General features: G+C 33.7%; 4 protein-coding genes and 1 non-coding gene across 6 annotated transcripts; 1 reads left to right on the forward strand and 4 right to left on the reverse strand.

Moving 5' to 3' along the window:
- Window positions 1-1456: 1456 nt before the first annotated feature.
- On the forward strand, window positions 1457-4838 carry Sac1 (phosphatidylinositol-3-phosphatase SAC1). Its single transcript, XM_011190585.3, has 10 exons — window positions 1457-1837; window positions 2096-2187; window positions 2260-2597; window positions 2659-2767; window positions 2842-3029; window positions 3108-3263; window positions 3331-3720; window positions 3802-3969; window positions 4040-4141; window positions 4204-4838. Exons 1-10 carry the CDS (start codon window positions 1800-1802, stop codon window positions 4399-4401), a joined length of 1779 nt encoding a protein of 592 aa, XP_011188887.2. The 5' UTR covers window positions 1457-1799; the 3' UTR covers window positions 4402-4838.
- LOC105216207 (28S ribosomal protein S29, mitochondrial) lies at window positions 4753-6295 on the reverse strand. The gene has a single exon (XM_011190590.3). It carries the CDS (start codon window positions 6178-6180, stop codon window positions 5005-5007), a length of 1176 nt encoding a protein of 391 aa, XP_011188892.2. The 5' UTR covers window positions 6181-6295; the 3' UTR covers window positions 4753-5004.
- Window positions 6296-6432: 137 nt separating this feature from the next.
- On the reverse strand, window positions 6433-8273 carry LOC105216211 (ADP,ATP carrier protein). Its single transcript, XM_011190595.3, has 3 exons — window positions 7475-8273; window positions 7280-7407; window positions 6433-7141 (listed from the first exon to the last, which is right to left on the reverse strand). Exons 1-3 carry the CDS (start codon window positions 7787-7789, stop codon window positions 6664-6666), a joined length of 921 nt encoding a protein of 306 aa, XP_011188897.1. The 5' UTR covers window positions 7790-8273; the 3' UTR covers window positions 6433-6663.
- A 250-nt stretch (window positions 8274-8523) lies between these two features.
- Window positions 8524-20643, reverse strand: LOC105216210 (ADP,ATP carrier protein). 2 transcript variants are annotated; one of them, XM_011190593.3, is made up of 4 exons: window positions 20483-20643; window positions 9722-10031; window positions 9525-9652; window positions 8524-9319 (listed from the first exon to the last, which is right to left on the reverse strand). In XM_011190593.3, the coding sequence occupies exons 2-4, from the start codon at window positions 10025-10027 to the stop codon at window positions 8845-8847; spliced, it is 909 nt and encodes a 302-aa protein (XP_011188895.1). In that variant the 5' UTR covers window positions 10028-10031; window positions 20483-20643; the 3' UTR covers window positions 8524-8844. The 2 variants fall into 2 exon arrangements, with proteins under 2 accessions (XP_011188895.1, XP_011188896.1); XM_011190594.3 differs by lacking the exon at window positions 20483-20643 and adding an exon at window positions 13448-13607.
- Window positions 11288-11431, reverse strand: LOC128922400 (small nucleolar RNA psi28S-3327). The gene has a single exon (XR_008471635.1). It is a non-coding gene; the product is annotated as a small nucleolar RNA psi28S-3327 (small nucleolar RNA).
- Window positions 20644-20799: the final 156 nt, after the last annotated feature.

Genomic DNA, 20799 nt, shown 5'->3' on the forward strand with positions numbered 1-20799 from the left:
AACACTCTAAAGGGTTCAAATGAGCATGTTGGATATATATGTAGTTCCAAATAATTTTGGTATATGAAGTATTTGTACAAATTGGATGTCAGGGAGCTTACTTAATCGGCGAGATTGAGATATATGTAATTTAAAACAATTGGTATTTTACTGCCAAAATGGTTTCGAAAAGATAGACATTAGATTAGCGTATAATTTTTGCAGTGTCAATTACGACAAAGAAGTATATATCTAAAAATCTTGAAGAATGATTCTGGTTTGGAGTTTTACAACTGTTTAGTATAGATTTAAGCTTTACTTTTATCCTAAGTCATTATCTATCTAACAGTCCTTTCAGCAGTGAATCGGTATACTCTCTATAGGAAACCATGACTATAAGAGGTTTGTTGTTAATTATATAGCGTGTAGTTGGGTTAGATTGAAAGACATACACAAAGTTGAAATTTCGGTTACGATTTCCGATAAGTTTGAGTGCAGACTATGATTTGCAGAACCACGTGTTGAGCGGCCGGGTAAAGACGGAATGGGAACGTGTTTATTATAGTACTTTTGCCTAAGTGCTGTATTGGGTAGGCAACAATCTATGGTTGATGTGGTCTGGTTCCTTTCAACAAAGAATTCACCATCTGCATATTTAACAGAATACTTAGATGGATCGTTAATAGCGCATAAATTATAATTGCGGATTCCTGGAAATGGTTCAAATCCAACACATTTTCGTAGTTGGCGAAACAGGGATGGCGAAATGTTTTTTTACATTCGAACTACCTTAGGAGTCTGTTCCGATGGGGTCGGATCAAAGGTAGAGGGGGGTTGGATGTGTCGATTTTTTTGACATGCAAAGAGATAGTTAGGGACTCATTGCATGCAGGACATGTATTCGGTATATTGGGTTCTAGTCTGAATATAAAGAAGTTTAACTTGTTAACATATTCCGAAGATATCCGAATTGAGCCGGATTTTATACGCCCAGGAGATGTAGCTTCGATTAAATCTAACCCTGTACAGAACAGTAAATTAAAATTGTCATACTTTGAGCAACACCTCTCGACAGTCTTGTTATTTATCCACTGATTCGAGCTGACATTGAGTACTATCCGGACACAGAGGAATATTTCTGCAGCGTCTGTCCGAAAAAGTTCTATACAAACTCCATCTCGGTTAGGTTCTATACATTTAATGGATGGATCCATCTTAAGAAAAAAAGTCTATAATTAATACGAAGTCCTTGGATAAACTCAACTTAAGTTAGTAACAACAATTAATATCAGAAAACATAATAAGTCAAATCGATTTACGAAATTAAAAAAAAAATAAAATTTATCTTTTACATTTCATGATATGAATATTTCAAATTCCACGATTTAAAAATATTATTCTGTTATAATAATAAATTATACAAGCGCCATTAATCTTTAGCCATCACTGTATGACAGCTATGCCAATGCAACACTGTGCGTAATTTGGTGTTACAGCTGTTCACTGTCAAAATTTGCAAAATTTTTGTTGGCAACCAATTTGTCCACGATTCTAAATTAATAATTTACTGTAATGAAACTAAATAAATAGCATAAATGCATTTTGAAATAACAAAAAAACAACGGACCATCTAACGACAATAAAGTCTAACTTGCGCGGCCACTTTGCAACTGTCATAAACAACCCACTTAGTGCAGTTCATTTCGTTGCCAGGGAGTGATTAGCAAAATTGATAAAATAGCGGCGGATTAAAGATCATTTATTCTTCAATAATTAATAAGTGTAATTTTGTGCAAAACACAAAAATTGGTACATAAAATATGGATACCAGTTGGGATATACACGATGACATGAATCTGTAAGTTGAAATGGAACCCAAAAGAACGCTTATAGCGGAATGTGGGGTTTGTGGGTTAGCGCATATGCAGCTAAAGGTACATGGGGTGGGTGTGTGTGATGTTGTGTAGGGCACACTTAAACTACACTTGTAATGTAATTATTAATGGATTAGCCTTGTAGCTGCCCGCCACATACGGCCGCAAAGCCTTTTGACATAAATATGCATGCTTCAAAGGTTGATTTTATCGATTTATAACTACTTTCAAACACAACACAGGTACATAACGCCGGAACGTTTCGTTGTGGAACCGAATGGCAAAGATGAGCTGCTGGTAATCGATCGCGTTGTGAACACCGTACGTGTACAAAGTAAGTAATCGTAATATACATTTGATTTAATGTACAAATGTAATCATTGACATAATGACATTAATATTTTAGGCAAAGGCAACCAACTAAACAATCAGGTGCCCACCCGGCGTGTTTGTGGCATACTTGGTACCATACAACTATTAGGTGGCCATTATCTAATTGTCGCCACGCATCGCCTTTATGTGGGCATGCTCAATGGCGCCATTATATGGCGTTTGGCAGGTTACGATATTATACCCTACATTCCAACAATTACACATTTGCGCCCCAAACAACGCGAGCAAAATGAACTCTATCTTAATATGTTGCGGCAAACGCTGGACACGCGTTTCTTCTACTTTTCCTATTGGTACGATTTGACACACACGCTGCAACGCCTGCACGGCATGCCGCCAGACTTCATGAAGGTATATAGTTTTGAAATATAATTATTTCAAATTTGTCTATATTATTTATTTACAACTGTAGAACGGTTTGTTCGATCGCGCCGATGAGCGTTTCGTTTGGAACGGCGCTTTGCTGCGCAACTTTAATTGTCCGGAAATGCGCAAATTCGCCTTGCCAGTTGTACTAGGCTGTATGTATAATTGAATTAAATTAAAGCTTTTTTCGAACCGTTTTTTTATAACGCAACTAACTGTTTTTTTGCAGTTGTTTCCATAAACCAAGTGCAGGTGAATGGTCAAACGTTCTTTTGGTCAATCATATCGCGACGCTCTATACACCGCGCCGGTACACGTTTCTTCGCGCGTGGCATTGATGAGACGGGTAATGTCGCCAATTTTGTGGAAACCGAGCAAATTGTCGAATACAATGGACAACGTATATCCTTTGTGCAGGTGATTGCTTAAAATGCTTGAGTAACGGTATTAAAATGTAACTGAATATTTTAATTTTTTTTTTGTATTTTCCAACAGACGCGCGGCAGCATGCCATTCTTTTGGCGACAATTGCCTAACCTAAGATATAAACCCGATCCGGAGCTCGTGCCGGGTAAAGACCACTTGGCGGCATGCCTGAAACATTTCGACGCACAAGTGATGCTTTACGGACGTCAAATCATACTAAATTTGGTAATTTGGGGAATGCAAAGAATGTTTTTGAAAAAAAAATATATATTTTTTTTACTTTACACCACAGGTGGATCAAAAACGCGCCGAGGGCAATCTCGAACGCGCATTCCGCACATTCGTGCAGCAAATTAACAACCCCAATGTGCGCTATGAAGCTTTTGATTTTCATGCGGAATGCAAAAAAATGCGTTGGGATCGCTTGCAGATACTAATCGATCGCGTAGCACACGAGCAGGATGAGTTCGCAGTATTCCATCTGCGCGAAGATGGCAGTTTGGTATCAGCACAAGATGGCGTATTTCGCACAAATTGTGTTGATTGCTTGGATCGCACTAATGTTGTGCAAAGTATGCTGGCCAAGCGTTCACTGAACGCTGTACTACAAAAGTTGGGCATTTTACAAGCGGGTCAAGTTGTAGAGCGCGCTTCACCCAATTTCGAGTACATTTTCAAGGGGGTAAGTGTTATACAATTATACACTAAATACATTAACTACATAATAAACTTAATGAAACTTACATGTGCATTATGCATGCAGGTTTGGGCTGATAATGCTGATGTGATTTCACTGCAATACTCCGGTACCGGCGCCTTGAAAACCGATTTCACACGCACAGGAAAACGTACAAAAGCCGGTCTTATGCAAGATGGTATTAACTCGGCAACGCGTTATTATCTAAATAACTTTGCTGATGGCAGTAGACAGGTGAATGTGAATCGCGCACGAAATAAAGTCACACTTTTTAAATATACAATGTATTTTTTTCACTTTTCAGGATGGCTTTGATCTATTTCTGGGCAAGTATGTTGTTAAACCTGACGAAGGCAATTTACTGCCTTCACCTTTGGTGGTTACACGCACTTGGCGCTACAACACGGTAAGTTTTTGCTTGTTTCGCAAAGAATTTTATGATTTTAAAGAAATTTCGTTTGTTTTTAGATACCTTCCGTTTTGCTGTTCGCTATAGCAATGCTCTTCATAACCGCCATCTTTCCGGCTGAATTTAATACAGAGAGCTTGCTATTCCTTTTATTCTGGGGCACAATCGTTGGCGTGGGCACCACTGGCATATTACATTACGGCGTGGAGTTTGTCGACTGGCCCCGTTTACATCCGCCAATTAAAATCGAAGCCTAGCAAATATGGGAACGGCGTTATTATTTGCGTTTAGATGATAACAATTAGCTACACAAAATAACGCCTCGTACATAATTCTACTTAACACCAACTGCAGTGAATTTAGTTAAAAAAAAATTTGTTGAAAAATTAGCCTGTTGCATATGCATGTTGGCCGCAATTATAAGCATTTGGCACTACAGTGTACCACTTAAAAATTCCTTGCTTGTTTATGATATATAGTTTGATGTTTATATTATGTTCGGAAAGCCGGTTTAATGCTAAAAAAAAAAGAAAAAATAATTGCCTAAAAGTATAGTAAAAACACACAAACGCAATAGAAAATTACCTTGTAGTAGGATGATAATGAGCAATTACATTTGTAAATGTAAGATGATTTTCTTAATGAAATGCGTACATGTTTAATCAATAAATAACCACTATTTCAACGAATTCAATTGGCTTGCAACACTTATTTACTATTTTTGCACACTTTATATTATTATAGTGTTATGGAAAAACTTTGATTATTTCGCTATGAATTATTTCGGTTGTTATATTTTTATTTATTTTAAATAGTTGAACAATATTTGGTTTTCCTTTATGCTAAAGCTGTGCATTCGCTTACAACGAACGTGTTAATTGCATTAAAGTATAGGGATTTTTATTGCTAAGGTACTTAAGTTGTTCATCAAAGCCTTCCGGTGTTTTCTGTATCCAATTTCGATCTAAATAGTATTGTATGCAACTCGCAAACTCCTTGTCGCTGTAGTTATCCACACGTATGGGCACAAATGGATCTAAATGTTCGAAACCCTCCCTACCGAGTAAATAGCGTGGCATGTAGGACTCCATATAACCTTCGGTCATGCCTATTTTATCTACAGATAATATGCACACACCATTAGTCCAATTGTAATTGGTGATGTCGAGGAAAGGTTTTGTCAATGTAATACGATCTGGTGTTATACGTTGTTTATGATCGCCAAAAACACGTGTCTCCGGGTGGAAAAATGCATTGAAACCATCAATAGCGACCATAATTTTACATTTGTCTTCACTAGCATGTTGTTTCAGCTCGAACAGCAAAGCGGCAACTGTTTCAGAAGCAAATTTGATACGCGCAATGCCGTGCTCCAATAGTTCCAATAGCGTAGAACCTGCTGAAGTTGCTTCTCTTTTACTCCAGACATAATCCTTACTTGTTTTCAATTGTAGCTTCGTAAGTAGATTCGTGTTTTGTGTTTTAAAGTGCACTAACCACGCTGCCGCATCAAACGGTAAATCGATGAAACCTTCTTGTGCAGCATTTGCAGTTTCTTTTGGACGTTTCATCCAATTGGGTACCCATGGCACATGTACAAGTATAAAATCGTTTTGCAAACCATAGTGCAATGCGTGCGCCATAGTCAACGTTTTGCCAACACCATTATCACCATATAATACGTACCGTACCACTGGTCGTTTGAAATCGGTATTGCGGATATAATTTATTAACTCTAAGCCGGCCGGCCGTACCATAAGACAAGTTTCTGTAAATGTTTTTATTTGTTGTTCGTATTGTCGTGGCAGGCCACCACCGCTAAACAGTTGTTTCTTATTTTCTGGCGAAATTGTGTAGAATTTGGCCTCATGCACTCTGGAATGCAAGTCAGTGTTCGCCTCGCCTGTGCGGTAATCAGTTGGTGTAAGTTTTGGACGATTGTAAAGAGGTTCCACAGCAGCCTCCGCTGTCGCTGTACAAAATGCCGCGCACACATTTGTTAAGCGTGGTAGTTTAAAAGAATGTCTAGCTAACATATTTTTAACAATTTTTTATAGTTTAATTGAAATTAGTTTAAGAATGGAAAAAATTATAACAGTACTGAAATTCCACGCACCTCTCAGCTGTTTTGCAGGTGAACTAACTGTCAATTAGTTGAGAGTTTATGGAATCGATAAATATTGGAGAGTTTTATTTATTTATAAGCGATATCGATACTTACGCAGTTTAATCCGTTTTAATTTAAACTTTTTATTTAATAAATAACAAAATAAAAACATCTATTTTTTTTATAAAAAGAAAAGTTTTAATATGAAAAAGACAGGTTTTCATTTAGAACATTAATATGTAATTTATAATAGACTAGCAGCCGAAACTTCAAAACTCGAATAATAAGTAATTCATATATAAGAATACTCAGATATGTTTCTTATCAATGAATTACTACGTTTCGAGTAGTGATGTTTCCTCTGTACATACTGCATAAACTCTTTTGAAAGTTAATTTCTAAAAATCTGGGATTAACCCATTAGCTTTTTAATCTCATCATACATCACCAGTACAAGTGCTCCACCAGTTCCACGTAAAATATTCGAGAATGCGCCTTTGAAGAAAGCAAAAGGACCTTCTGTTTTTGCAATAACTAACCAACAATGCGCTGTATTTTTGTAAATACGGTCGCCAGCCTTAACACCTGACTGCATCATCATACGACGACGTACAGTATCAAATGGGTAAGACACTATGCCCGCAAAGGTAGTAACAGCTTCCGCAATTAAGAAATTCACATATAGCGGAGAATTTTTAGGATCTGGCATAAGTTCACGTGCCGTGTCATAACAACCGAAATAAGCACCACGATACATTATAATTCCTTGTACGGAAACAACGAAACCTCTATACAATCCTATAAACCCGTCACTCTTGAAAATCTTCATTATACAGTCAAAGAGCCCATTGAATTCACGTTGTCCTGCCTTTCCAACGTCAGCAGCCAAGCTGTTAAGACAAAATTATAAAGTATAACTCAACATTTTGTGTATCTGAGCGCTCGCATATAACCAAATTTGAGTTATACTAACAGAAAAACTACTTCAAGTTATATGCTAGTTTACTAGTCCAACTTTCTTTACTTACCGAGTACGTGCAAAATCCAATGGATACACAAATATAAGGGATGTGGCACCAGCCGCACCGCCAGACATCAAATTGCCTAAGAAATAACGTCCCTTCTGTTCCTTTTTGTCTATACCACTGAGGAATATCTTTACAAATTGTATAGTACTATTAATTTAAAGTTGCTTGGTTATGTACGGAGTGCAATGTACCTACCTGTTTATATTTATCCTTAAACGCAAAATTCAATGCTTGGGTGGGAAAATATCTTATGACATTGGCAAGATTTCCACGCCAAAATGATAAGAATCCTTGTTCACGTGGTATTCTTACAAAACAATCAATCATTCCCTTGTATTGCTTCTCCGCTGAAATTTGCTTAGATATAGCTTGTACTTGCAAAAGCAATTTGACACGTTCAATCGGTGCCATTGCAGTTTTGGCTATAGCTGCGGATATGCCACCAGCCATGAAGTCCTTAAGGAATCCAATGGGATCGGATAAATCTGATTTTATTTCTCCTTCACTCATTTTACAATTAGATTATTCAGTTGCAAATTCAAAAATTATGATTTTTTAAATATTTTTTGAATTTAACAATTATACGATGAACTATGTGAAACAATTCGGCCAAATGTGTCAAGTTTACAGAAAATTTTAACAAAACCATGACGTTTTGAAATTTCTTCAAATTACGAAATCGATAAAATTCTATTGCACGATAACAATTAAGGCCGACTGCCAACTATTCAAACCTGTATAACTAAATCAAAAAGCTGGAAAGGATTATGGGTTTCAAAACGTTCATTACGTGGAGTATGTAGAGAAAAAGAGTTATGGGAACTTTCGAAAGTTCTTTGTGTTCATAGTTATGAAGATGTTAGTCCAAGTTCATTCTTATGCTAACCGACGTTTTGAGTAATTCCGCCGTAGTAATGGTCCATGGAAGAATAATTCCATAACCTTAAGCAATTTAAAAAGTGACGGCCGATGGACGAATATTGCTATTACTTACTTCTGAGTGTAGAATGATAATTGGACTAATTAATTGAAAAGTGACGATCCAAGGACGATTGTTGCTATTTACATAACCTTACTTCTGAGTATAGAATGTTAATTAGACTAATCTATTTAAAAGCTGAACGTTTCTTTCAAATTAACACCAATTTTCCATGCCAATTTTTACAATTCATTATAGCTATAGATTCTGCGTACCATTTGAGACCATTCCTCTTTCTAACTAACAATTGCATTAAAAAAAATCATTTTACAATTTTTATTAATTTTTGTATTTTTCACTTTTCCGTATTTGTTTGTGATTGAACATTTACTAATGATTCATCAGTGTTGTTGTTGTTGTGGTTGTTGAATTACTGTTGTTGGTTATTTATCTCGCTCTATCTTCGTATTGTTTGCATTACGCAACGATTTTGTTTTACATTTATTTATTTATATCGCTTATTTCAATAATGTATGGTAACTGCTTGTTGTTGGTATTTTTGTTTTTTAAATTTTTGTTTTTATTACTTTAATATTTAAATTAAATAATTGTTTTAGCTCAATTAGATAGTTAGATGTTAATTACTTTACAAGACCTTCTTGATTTCATCGTACAATACAAGCACGAAAGCGCCACCAGTACCTCTGAGTACGTTGGAGAAGGCACCCTTGAAGAAGGCGCCAGTACCTTCTTGCTTGGCAATTGTGCTCCAGCAGTGCAATGTGTTCTTGTAGATGATTTCGGTTGCCTTGCGGCCAGACTGCATCATCATGCGACGACGCACAGTATCGAATGGATAGGATACAATACCAGCAACAGTTGTAACAACTTGAGCAATAGCCCAGCTGATGTAGATGGGTGTGTTCTTGGGGTCGGGCAACATACCACGGGCAGTATCGTAGAAGCCGAAGTAAGCGGCACGGTAGATGATGATACCTTGTACGGAAACACCGAAGCCACGGTACAAACCAACAAGACCGTCACTCTTGAAAGTCTTGGCCAAGCAGTTGCCGAGACCGGTGAATTCACGTTGACCACCCTTACCGACATCAGCAGCCAAACTGTGGTGGGGAAGAGAAATGTAATTAATATAATTCAATAAGTATTCGAAATTCGTTAAATAGTTTTTATAAGAAAAACAGTGACTCGCCAAAAATTGGTTGCAAAAATTACTATTTTGAAAAATTCAAAAAATATATAATTTTCTTTGCACTACGATTTTTGGTGAGTTACTCTTTCCTGTAATCATTTAATGTGTAAACCTACCGGGTACGGGCAAAGTCCAATGGGTAGACGAAGCACAAGGAAGTGGCACCAGCAGCACCACCGGAGGCCAAGTTACCCGCGAAATAACGCCAGAACTGAGTGTGCTTGTCAACACCACCCAAGAAAACCTGCGCATATAGAAAAGAATGACATTAATATATATAATTTAATAAATCCTCCAGTTAGTTCACACCCACCTGTTTGTACACATCCTTGAAGGCGAAGTTCAAAGCTTGAGTTGGGAAGTATCTGATAACATTGGCCAAGTTACCACGCCAGTATGACATAAAACCTTGTTCTTTTGGAATGCGGACAAAGCAATCAACCATGCCCTTGTATTGCTTATCGGGGCTGATTTGTTTTGAGATGTGTTGAACCTGCAACAGCAGTTTCACACGCTCAATGGGTGCAACAGCAGTCTTTGAGACGGCAGCGGAGATACCACCCGCGGCGAAATCCTTGACGAATCCAAAGGGATCAGCAGTTTTACCATCCTTGCCCATTATGCTGCAAGTAAAGAAAATAAACAAGATTTGAGGTTAGTTTCAATTTCGATTTCAAAAAGTGCATTGTTGCAAATTTCAAATTGGAAAACACACAAAAAAACTGGAAATGGCACGCGCAAGTTTAATTTATTTCTTTTAATAAATTGCTATCAGCGCAATGCGCGACACTCATGACATCACAGTCATAAAAAGACGGGTCGCGAGCGCCACAAGTCATGCGAGACACACACATACATACAAACGCATTTATTAGCGCGAAATCGGTACTTTTTTGCGATAAGCGGCGTACATGGCAGTTTTTGAAAATTAATATACTGTGCGTATACATAGATACATATTTATGTATATGCTTGTGTATGTTTAAATAATACAAAAACAACTCCGCTCAACCTAGTTCGCATTTGAAAAAGTAGTTCGCGCAAAACTGGTTTATTGAAGTTCAGTCTCGTTGCTAAGCGTGACAATGCGTCATTCAAGCCAAGTCTCACTGAATTAGCACGTGGTCTACATTATCGTTATACTTTGCACTAGGTGCATATGGGCAAAAAATGTGAAAAAAATTGTTTTTGCAAACATTTTTAATATTATTTTTTTATGGTTTTAATTAATTTACATTAAACATTTTAATTAATAATTTTTTTATTTTGTATTATTTTTTATATTTATTTTTATTATTTTTTATATTTCTTTTTATTATTTTTTTATATTTATTTTCAAATATTTAAAATTATGAAATGTTTAAAAAATCTCAAAGCTCAATTTGAACGCAACTATTACAGCGATATTGAATTTCAATTTATTATAATTATTAAATGTTTTTGTTTACGTCTCTTTACACAAGCGTTGACTCAGATAAATGTCTAGTGAGCAAATTTGTAATTGAATACTTTACAGTTGTGTACACTTGTATATTGAATATCATTTAGAAAACTTGAAAAAGACATAAGTCGATAATATTTACTTTATAAAATGTTTAAAAAATAAAGAAATAATAATTACAAGAAAATAATTTTAATATTTTTAAAGCCTCAGAAGAAGCTGATTTCTAACTTGCTTTAATTTTTAAATAATTATTAATAATTAAGTAATTATGATAAAATTTCCCAAATGTTTAAAAATTTCTGACCGAAAAATAATAATGTTACTATATTCTATTCAAACTATCTCCTAAAAAAATGCCTTTATAATTATAAATATCAGTAAACCATCACCTTTGTTATGCATAATATTTAAAAAACTATTATTATATTTTAATTATTTTGTAATTGCACGTAAGTGTTACCAAAGTATCACAAAATCAAGAACTTCAGTGACCGTCGTAACAAAAATTGCTTTTGGCTTCGTTTTGAACCACATAAATGTAGAATGACATGGGTATATGGTCTTCGATAAAGCCCAAAATTAATGTTTTTTTTTTAATAAAGAGGCTTCAGCATATGGCCGTAATGTGTTTACTAATGATATATTTAAAATTAAGTCAATAAAATAATTGGAACTTCAGAGACGTCTTTACTTTTTCCACTATTTTTTCAATAAAAATATTTAAAATAATTTTTTAATCAATAAAAATAGGTTACTAATTTAATAAGCTCATATAATTATTTAATATTATACTTTTGTTGTGTAAATATAAAACTAATAAGAATTTTTGTCTACAAAAAGTTACTATTACTTAAGAATTTTCTTTTTTAAGTTTTACAAATTAGTTTAATATTTTTATTTTAATATGTTTTTCCTTTAAAAATATCAAAATTAAAGCTTTTGTCATACAGTAAATATTTCATTGATTTTTTTCCAGCATAAAATCAATAATAAACTTTAAAAAACTCTTGAAAAATATATTTTACTAACAAAATTATTAAAAATAATATAACGTTAGATTTTTAATATGAAATAAATCTATTTTCTACAAATACAAAGTAACTATTTAATTGCATACAAAAAAATCTTGAATAAAAACTATTTAAAACAAAAAAAATTCACGAAAAAGTATTTATCAAAAAACAAATTTTTTTTATGTAAAAAAAAATATTTTTTAAGTAAAAACAAAATTTTTAAGTAAAAATTTTTTAAGTAAAAATTTTTTAAGTAAAAAAATTATTTATTTAGGTAAAAAAAATACTGAAATTATATCAGAAAATCTGCATTCCTATTATTTTGTTATTTAAAATAACTATTTTTGATATAGAAATTACAAAAACATTACTAATCATATGACCACCACTGTATACTTCATGCATGTTCATCATACCCCACGCAGCTTTGTGAAGGCAACATCTACAAGATAGACAGGTGATGTTACTCATACGCACTGCGTCTTAAGCTATTATCTAATATGTGGTTCAAGTGCAAACATACAAACAAAATTAGATATGTATGTATTTTGTCTGTATTTACATACACTTAGCTAATGGCACTGCGCTAGTTTGTTGCGGCTTTATGGCACGGTTTTGCAAACATTATATTATAAAAGTGTCTTATATGTGATATAGACATATGTATGTACATATGTCTTTATATATGCAAAGGCACCTAAAGGTATGAGTTCTATATATTTGTGCGTCACTTCATTGTTACGTCACAATATCGTATGCTGGTGCTAAGTGCCAGCACGTGGCTAAAACAAGAACAAGCAATCAATCGATAATCAGAAATCAAGAAATCAACGAAATGCATAAGATTCTACAAAGAAGGTGCTAGGTGACAGCCAGAAAGATAATTTCTACAATTCGCTTAAGAAAGCTTCTTGGCACATAAAGATTTCTTTTCTCTGTTTTTTAGAACGTTGCAACTAACTAACTTGTTGTATAATAACCGTTATATTACATAAACCGCAATTTTTGCTATTTTTATCAATACGACGAGGTTATAGCTGATTGTGGCGTTGGCACACTGTTGTTGTATTTTGTAGTTGTATATGTATGGAATCGACCCCGCTGTCGCAAACGATGGAACGATGATCGACCGACCAAACGTACGAACTAGCGCACACGAAGCGTCTACAATCACTAGCGCTGCTGGTGCTGTGGTTGCATAACAGCTGCTCTGCCACAGGGCACACAAATAATTTTCAGCAATTTTTGTTGTAAAATTTTTTCATAATTTTTGCACACAAAAAACACAAATTTTTCTAAATTCACAGTTCTTCATATTTTCCTTCGATTGCTATTAACTTTCAAGTTGCTTTTGAGCCATTTAAAGCTCACTCAAGCACGCATTCGGTATTAGATAATTGCACGCTTTGCCATTGCAGTTCAGATTTTATTTTTTCGCAAACTCAAAACACTTTTTTCATCAAAAACACGCTTAAATTCAAATTCGCTTGCCATAACACAGTTCAATTGCATTGCTTTCTTCGAAATTTGAATTTTTTCTTTAAAATATTTAGTTTAAAAAAAATCAATTTATATTACGTACTATTTGTTTTTGTATAATTTATCACAGTAACAAAAAGTTTGTTAATTGCTATTGCCCACTTCTTCCTCTTCCAAGCTTTAGGTCTGCACCGGACGGCCGCTGAATTGCTTATGGAAAATTGGAAATTCTACATAGCGACGTTGAGTGAAGCAAAACTTAAAAGCTCTGCGGCAGAGAGCTTTTTTTCGTACACCCCCTCTATGTGGCAGTCACTATGTGTGTTGGCGGCATTGAGGACAAAGATAACATGATACGAAACTCTTTCATTCGTGAGAGAGCTGTCAAAGTCCGCATTTTTTATAACATTTGGCAGTGGTGCCACTGCGGGAAAACATAAGTTAGGAGATTTTTATTCGATTTCTTGGGTATTTATTGGTTTGCAAATTTACGCTTATTAGAGACTTCTTAACCAATATTACGCCAACACATACACTTATAAATATATATTTTAAGATAAACAATAAACATCTACACATAAAAATAATAAAATATTATAATAATGAAAAATCGTACATATTACAAGTCACCATAAACAAAAATTTAGCTTAGTTTAATTTAGTAACATATATTTATTTATATTTTATGAACAAATAAACACCTTAATATATTCTCTAAAAGTTTAAGAGAAAATTTGTACCCAGATATGTATTTACGTAAATGGCAGTTAACACTGCTAAAGAACGTATATTACTTTTGTACAAATAGCCACCGTTTCTTAAATAAAATACACATATTAACTCCATTTAAATAAAAGTTAATAGTAATTCAAAAATCACAAAAAACTTATCGTACAAAAACGAACCATTTAATAATTTATTTCTGCGGGATTCTTAGTGGTAGCTCGTCATTTTGACTGTCAGCTGTTCAGTAGCCCATGATCTGGCTTTGTTGCCAACATCAAAAATGAGTTCATGGGCTCTCTCAACAAGCAAAAGAGAAGAGTTTCGTATCATATTATCCATGATTGAGGAGCAAGGGTGTGAGCGCAAACGCACGGAAGTGAGCGGCTGTCGGTGAACGGTCAAGGGAACGCCTGCGCTTTCTTTCATGCACACAAGCGCTCAAGCTCTTTAACTCTCCCGCGCTCGTTCGTTGAGAGCGAGCTTTTTTCTTCAGTAGTATATATGTATAAGTAAATATAATGCTTTCTATTACATTACGCCTAAGCGCTGAAGGCCAACGTCGACAAGACATTGGCACTTTTGGTTTTATAACACATTTTCAGCGTTGCGCTGGTGAATGAGCGCGTGAAATTGGTGAAAATACGCACACACATATACTTATGTATGTAAGCTTATCGAAAGCTTTCATGCTAGTGAACAATTCTTCGTAACTGATTTCTTTGGTTAGCTGTCACTTTGACAAATGCGAAAAAGGCTTTCTCACGATCATTTATTTTGAATTTAAATGTTAGAAAATTAATTTAAAAACATTAAAAAAATAATAAAAAATATTTGTGAATAAAAAATAAAATATATTTTAAAATAAAAAATATTTTTAAATAAAAAAAATAATAAAAATATTTTTAAATAAAAAAAAAATAAAAAATATTTTTAAATAAAATTTTTTTTTTTTAATAAAAATTTTTTTTTTAAATAAAAAATATTTTTAAATAAAAAAAATAAAAAATATTTTTTAAATAAAAATTAATAGTAAAAGCAAAAAAGTTATGATTTCTTTGATTTTCCTATTCTCTACATAAAAATCCACTCAGCAGCTTTTCGAGCCGCCAACAGATTTGTTGCTACCAATCAATTGGCGCTCGTTTTTTGCTCAATGCCAACATACAAGGCGAAACATATGTACTCCTTGGTATTACATAATACCTTTTACAGCATTTAAACAACAATAAAAGTGGCATTGGAACTAAAATTAAATTTAAATTTAGCAAAAAAGCAATTGCTTTTCTTACTCTTGTACTTTTTTTCATTCAAATCAATTCAAAATAAGCATTCAGGTTAATGCCGAAAGTCGAAAGAAAAGCCAAAAAAAAGTAGGCGTTTGTGGGTGTATGGCGTCAATGCTGAGCAGATGTCGCGGCGCTGTAGCCAACTTGCACGACGCTGATAAGCATACACTCGCGGCCGAAAAAGAGATAAGCAGCTTATTACGTTTTCAATTACTACGTACTTCTTTTTTGATTTTTCTGTGATCTTACGTAATTGTTGATTTAAGAAGAAGAGCGCAAAATCACTCACATCCCTTGTATTTGCTTAAGAATTATTACTTTACTAAGTTGAAGTATGTATATATTTTTATTATAGAAGAGATTAACTTAGCAAAGAATTAATGTGCGCCATTTCAACGCGAAATAGCAACAGCACGAGTACACACACACATATATATACGTACATATGTATAAGTACGATGCGTTTATGTGTGTGTGTGGGGCGCCAAAGGGGCATGTGATCTGATCGTCGCGCACATACGAAATTTTGAATTTGACGTAACATTTGCGCACACACATACACATATATACAGGCAAGCATGTGTTTGTGTACATAAAGTCATTCATTTTCAAATTTCCACTACACAAATATATATACATATACACATATAAATATATGTATGTATGTATGATAATAGATGCTAAAGTCCGACGCATATGACTGCTCAATCAAAATGCGCTACCGTTAGCAGCAATGTGCTAAATAATGCTAACAATTTTCACATTTTTTTAGCATAAGCAAGCCAACCAACCAACTTGGCGACAAACCGCTGCCCTCGTACTCATGTGTGTGTACGCTTCTAATCTCTATTCTTTACATAATTTTTTTCTGGTTTCTTCTGTAACCAGCATAAGACTGATAAGATAATACGCGTATTGCGCATTAAAGACCTTCAGCGATAAAAAAAATTTCACGGCCAACTTAAATATGTACTGTAGTACATATGTACATAAATATGTATAGAATGGGTTTTTTCCTTTTTTCTTGTCGAAAGCTTTGGCTTTGTTGTAAAAGAAAATTTATAGATATTTTTTAAGGCACATATGAATATGTATTGGCATGAAAAAACGTTTTTTTGCAAGCAAAATACTTGTAAAACCATTTTAAGTACAGTGGTGGCAAACAAATTGGAAGCACTTCGTTATAAAAGGCATTTGTAAAGCAAATAATTTGCTAAAAGACACTATTTTCATATACTTGATATGATTTACAACAAATGAAGCTTTCTTTAAGTGAGTTTTGTTCTTGTTGTAAAATTGGAATTTACTTATAATGATTAATAGAGATACTATATCTTTATTATGCTTTCAACTGATCAGAAATTTAAGTTTTTTTTTTATTAAATTTACTTTAAAAATCAGCAAGTTTTAAAATTATTATCAAAATAAACTACACTTTAAGTTTTTACGGTTATCTTGTATGGTAGAACTGTCAAAATGGCATTGAAGGCTTTATTTTGACGTTGAAATGGCATTAATACTATTAGAGACTAATTTTAAGTATTTCACAACTATAGAAATCTTATCAATCCTTAGTTATTGAGTTTTTAAGTGGATACTCTTTCTTAGGGAGGTCACGTAGTGAAGTGACAATGGGTTAATTACTTTGATATCGGAAACGATTTAGATTAATATGTAGAAGAAATTCCGATATTTGTTTAATTAATACTGATTTTCAAAAAGAACTCATACTATTTATATATCTAACTTTGGACAGAACGACCCGACTCCTCTAACACCCTTCTCTGTATGTACGACGCTTCGTCGAAATAGCTCGTTTCTTGGGCCTCCCATTGGATGACCTTGATGAAAATTAATTAAGTTTTCACTTTCCTTCCAGAACAGGGTCCACAACAACAACCTTATTTGTTGTATCGAACGCAATACACAATTTTTTCACTGCACTGATAAGACTCTCTGACTCGGCGTAAAGATTTATTCTTTGCTCTTCTGTTGCTTTCAGTACCATTTATGTATGTATGTATACAGAAATTATGCGGGGAAATCCCTATTTATCTCACATTAATAAAAAAAAAAGGCATTTACCATTGCTTATTAGTTTAAGACAATATAAATATGTATATTTGGAAAACTCACACAGAGCTAAATATTATAAAAGAATTATTTTAATTTCGAGACAATTTTGTTTAAATCACTTCACTTTTTATATAAATTTTTGTTTAATAATTTAACATAACCTATTTTTAATTTTCTTAAAAAAAGCTAAGAAAAGATACCTATATCAATCAAACTTTGAATAACCCACAACTAAATTTTAAGCTTCTCTTGAAAGCTTTTGCAAAACAGCAATTTCTACTTTCAATTACAAACAAAAAACAACATTTATGTAGTTTGACTTATTATGGGTTCAACATTTACGCACTTAAACCCAAAGCGCGTTAAGCTTTCGTCAAATTGATGTCAATGAACTCATTTAAAACCAGTTTTGACAAAACCTCGCCGCTGGCATATGAAGAATACTCAAACGCTTGCTGGCGTGCCATTGAAATTTTACTACTTGACCAAGTTGACGTATTCTAAAATCACCATATGTAAGCACAATTTATGCCCAATGTGTGTTGCTTTTTGTTGTAATTATTTGCAATTTGCATTTCTTTTGGCAAATTGCCACAATGTCGTGCCACATGAAAATAGAAAAAAAAAAACAGAAGTAAAAAAGTGCGGCAAAAACGCATTTTTTAATTGCACCAATGCGTGCTAAACGCCGCCGAGGCATGAAAGTGGTCCATGAACAGCGCGAAAACGTTGTTGACCGATTTAAATTGAGGACAAAATGCATAAGAGATCAAGGGCGTGTTGGCAATGTAATTGATTTGCGGTTTTTTCATTACTAAATGTTTTAATTATTTTAATAGTAGCTTTATTTGTTTTTTTTGTGTTTTAGTTAAATAAATTAAAAATATTTTAATTAAATAAATTTTAAGTATTTTAAAACAAATAAGTTTAAAATTTAATACATTTTTTTTAATGTAATTTTTTATGAGTTTATTTGCTTTCAACTTTTAAACAATGTGATTAAGTGCTTAAATTGTTATAACATTCAAGTAAAACATTAAAATATAAGCGTAATTCAAGTATCTAACACTTTAATTATTATTAAGGGAGCACTTAAATTTTTTTAATTATTTGTTTGTTTATACAAACAGTGTCACAAGTGTCAGATGTTTGTATGTTGCCACATTTCATATATTTTATCCGAGACTTAACTAATCAGAAAGTTAAAATTATTATTGTATTTTTTTTTTACTTCTCATGTAAACAATAAAGCAACAAATCAACTGAAATTTATTTATTACTATTACTTTATTTATTTATTATTTAATTTTATTTATTTTTTTTTACAAACAACTCAAGTGATTCCCACGAATTACAGTCACTCAACAAGTGGCATTTCTATTTCGTGTTTACTATTATTTACAACAACACTAAAAAGTAAATAAATAATTTACGATTTTCCACACGCAAACTGCAACTCACCCCAAAATTGCTTTTCAACCAAACCGAAAATATCGAGTTACGCACAAGTTGGACCATAAAAAAAAAACGATTAAATGACTTCTGTGAAAACGATGTCTGGCGTCGCAGACAATATAAACTGATCAACCCTCTACTTGTGTATACATAGCTTGACGGCTCTTTTGTCATCTTTGCTCAGACAGAATTTGGATAAAACCAGTTTTACCTACTTTAGAAGCACAGGCTACCTACTACTACGCTCATCCAGATATGGTGCAGATCAAATTGAAAAATTCAACTTTGACCAGCTGCAACAAAATGCAGTTAATCAATAGCAAATGGTGTTCGATAGATACATACATACAACTGTCAGCATCGAGTACCTGAGCGCCTGAGGGTTAACCTTTGACTTATTCAGGTACAAAAAACGCTGCACTGCGTTGCATTTAAGGACAACAATAAGAATTAAATCATTAAGGCGTAGTAGACACAACAAAAAGTTATGTATACAGCGCTGTAGACTAATATAATAAATGCATGTATGTATGAACGTCTCTACGTATGACCTTAAAATACAGTTTTTTTTTTTTTTCAATTTACGATAAGCGGACCACTACTAGTACCATTTGAAACGTATTCAAAACTTTCAATGAAATTCGTTATTGTATTTGTAAATTTTACGTACTTGACGACAGCGTCTGTATGTGTGTACGTTGCGCTGCCAAAGAGCGCAAGAGTTTCTTTGGTATTTTTGCTGAGTCAAATCAAATTTAAACTTTCCAATACATGTCATATACATATACGAAATGTATGAGGAATTATTTAATTGTAAATTTTTTAAGAGAATATGAGTCGCAAATCAATCTCTTTTGTTTTTACGCTAGCAACTAGCTGCCAACTTGGCTGCCACTTGCTTAATAGAGAGCCTACAAATACAGGCATAACACGATCGCAGCTACATACGTATCCAACGTATGTATGTATGTGTGTATTTATGTATGCACAAGCGCTCGATTCACATAGAAATTCTTGAAGATTATTTTTATTTCACACATTTCTAGGTTAGGAATTATGAAAACGGAATCGCGAGCATGAAAGTTTACCTTGTGACTGGTGAACACTTTTAATGTTGGACAACACGGTCACAGCGGAGAAGCGGTGCGGTTTTTTGCTACACATACCATGCAATGCTGTCACCGCTCCCACTGCTAGTGTGGCTAATTAAGTATGCGTGTATGTATGTATGTGCGTGCAGACAAATAGCGAATAACATAAAAATCCATTTAAATCGGTTTAATTGTTGCTTTCGTTGGTTTTATAAAAGCTAAATCGTCTTATTAAACATTGTTTTATTGATTTTCAATTCGAGTTCGTTCAATTTTGCAAATTAAAAGGTACGTTACATAACCAACTGACAAGCAAAGTGCTGACAGTGGTATCGCGAATTAAGAGAAAAATCAATGGCACACTAGTAAGCAGTAGAGATGATTTAACGTTTCATCTTCCGGTCACTTTTTCAAACACATTTCCTACGCACACTTTAAGTAAGCATATTTTTTAAACTTGATATTTATAAATTGTGTAGATAATATATGAAAAATGTACAATACCTTTTTGCTTTGTATACTTCTTACAAAAGAGACACAGTAAAAAATTCTTTTGAAGAATATCAGATTTTCCCACTCGGCGTTGACAAGTCGCGTGCTCGAGCTCGTGCGGCTACACTTGAAATGAAAGAAAACGAATGCGCCGCCGAATATGTTCGTAGCTGTGCGAATAAGTGGAACAGTTGGAAATGGTCTACCATTTATATATGCCAATAATATTAAACGCCCTGTGCTACTAAGTGTTAGTGACACAGAGTGTAATTTGTTAAGTTTTATCGAAATATTAGTTTTATTTGGTATTTATATAGCGTATGTGTAAT

The sequence above is a fragment of the Zeugodacus cucurbitae genome, chromosome 5 (assembly GCF_028554725.1).
Source record: "Zeugodacus cucurbitae isolate PBARC_wt_2022May chromosome 5, idZeuCucr1.2, whole genome shotgun sequence".
NCBI lineage: Eukaryota > Metazoa > Arthropoda > Insecta > Diptera > Tephritidae > Zeugodacus > Zeugodacus cucurbitae.

Bases quoted from the DNA above. Each gene is read 5' to 3' on its own strand.
- LOC105216207 (XM_011190590.3), bottom strand. From the start codon at position 6,180: ATGTTAGCTAGACATTCTTTTAAACTACCACGCTTAACAAATGTGTGC.
- LOC105216211 (XM_011190595.3), bottom strand. From the start codon at position 7,789: ATGAGTGAAGGAGAAATAAAATCAGATTTATCCGATCCCATTGGATTC. The intron at 7,408-7,474 runs GTAGGTACATTG...CAATTTGTAAAG, and splicing joins TTAAGGATAAATATAAACAG to ATATTCCTCAGTGGTATAGA. The intron at 7,142-7,279 runs GTAAGTAAAGAA...TTGTCTTAACAG, and splicing joins TTGGATTTTGCACGTACTCG to CTTGGCTGCTGACGTTGGAA.
- Sac1 (XM_011190585.3), top strand. From the start codon at position 1,800: ATGGATACCAGTTGGGATATACACGATGACATGAATCT. The intron at 1,838-2,095 runs GTAAGTTGAAAT...AACACAACACAG, and splicing joins ATACACGATGACATGAATCT to GTACATAACGCCGGAACGTT. The intron at 2,768-2,841 runs GTATGTATAATT...GTTTTTTTGCAG, and splicing joins CTTGCCAGTTGTACTAGGCT to TTGTTTCCATAAACCAAGTG.
- LOC105216210 (XM_011190593.3), bottom strand. From the start codon at position 10,027: ATGGGCAAGGATGGTAAAACTGCTGATCCCTTTGGATTCGTCAAGGAT. The intron at 9,653-9,721 runs GTGGGTGTGAAC...CTATATGCGCAG, and splicing joins TCAAGGATGTGTACAAACAG to GTTTTCTTGGGTGGTGTTGA. The intron at 9,320-9,524 runs GTAGGTTTACAC...TCCCCACCACAG, and splicing joins TTGGACTTTGCCCGTACCCG to TTTGGCTGCTGATGTCGGTA.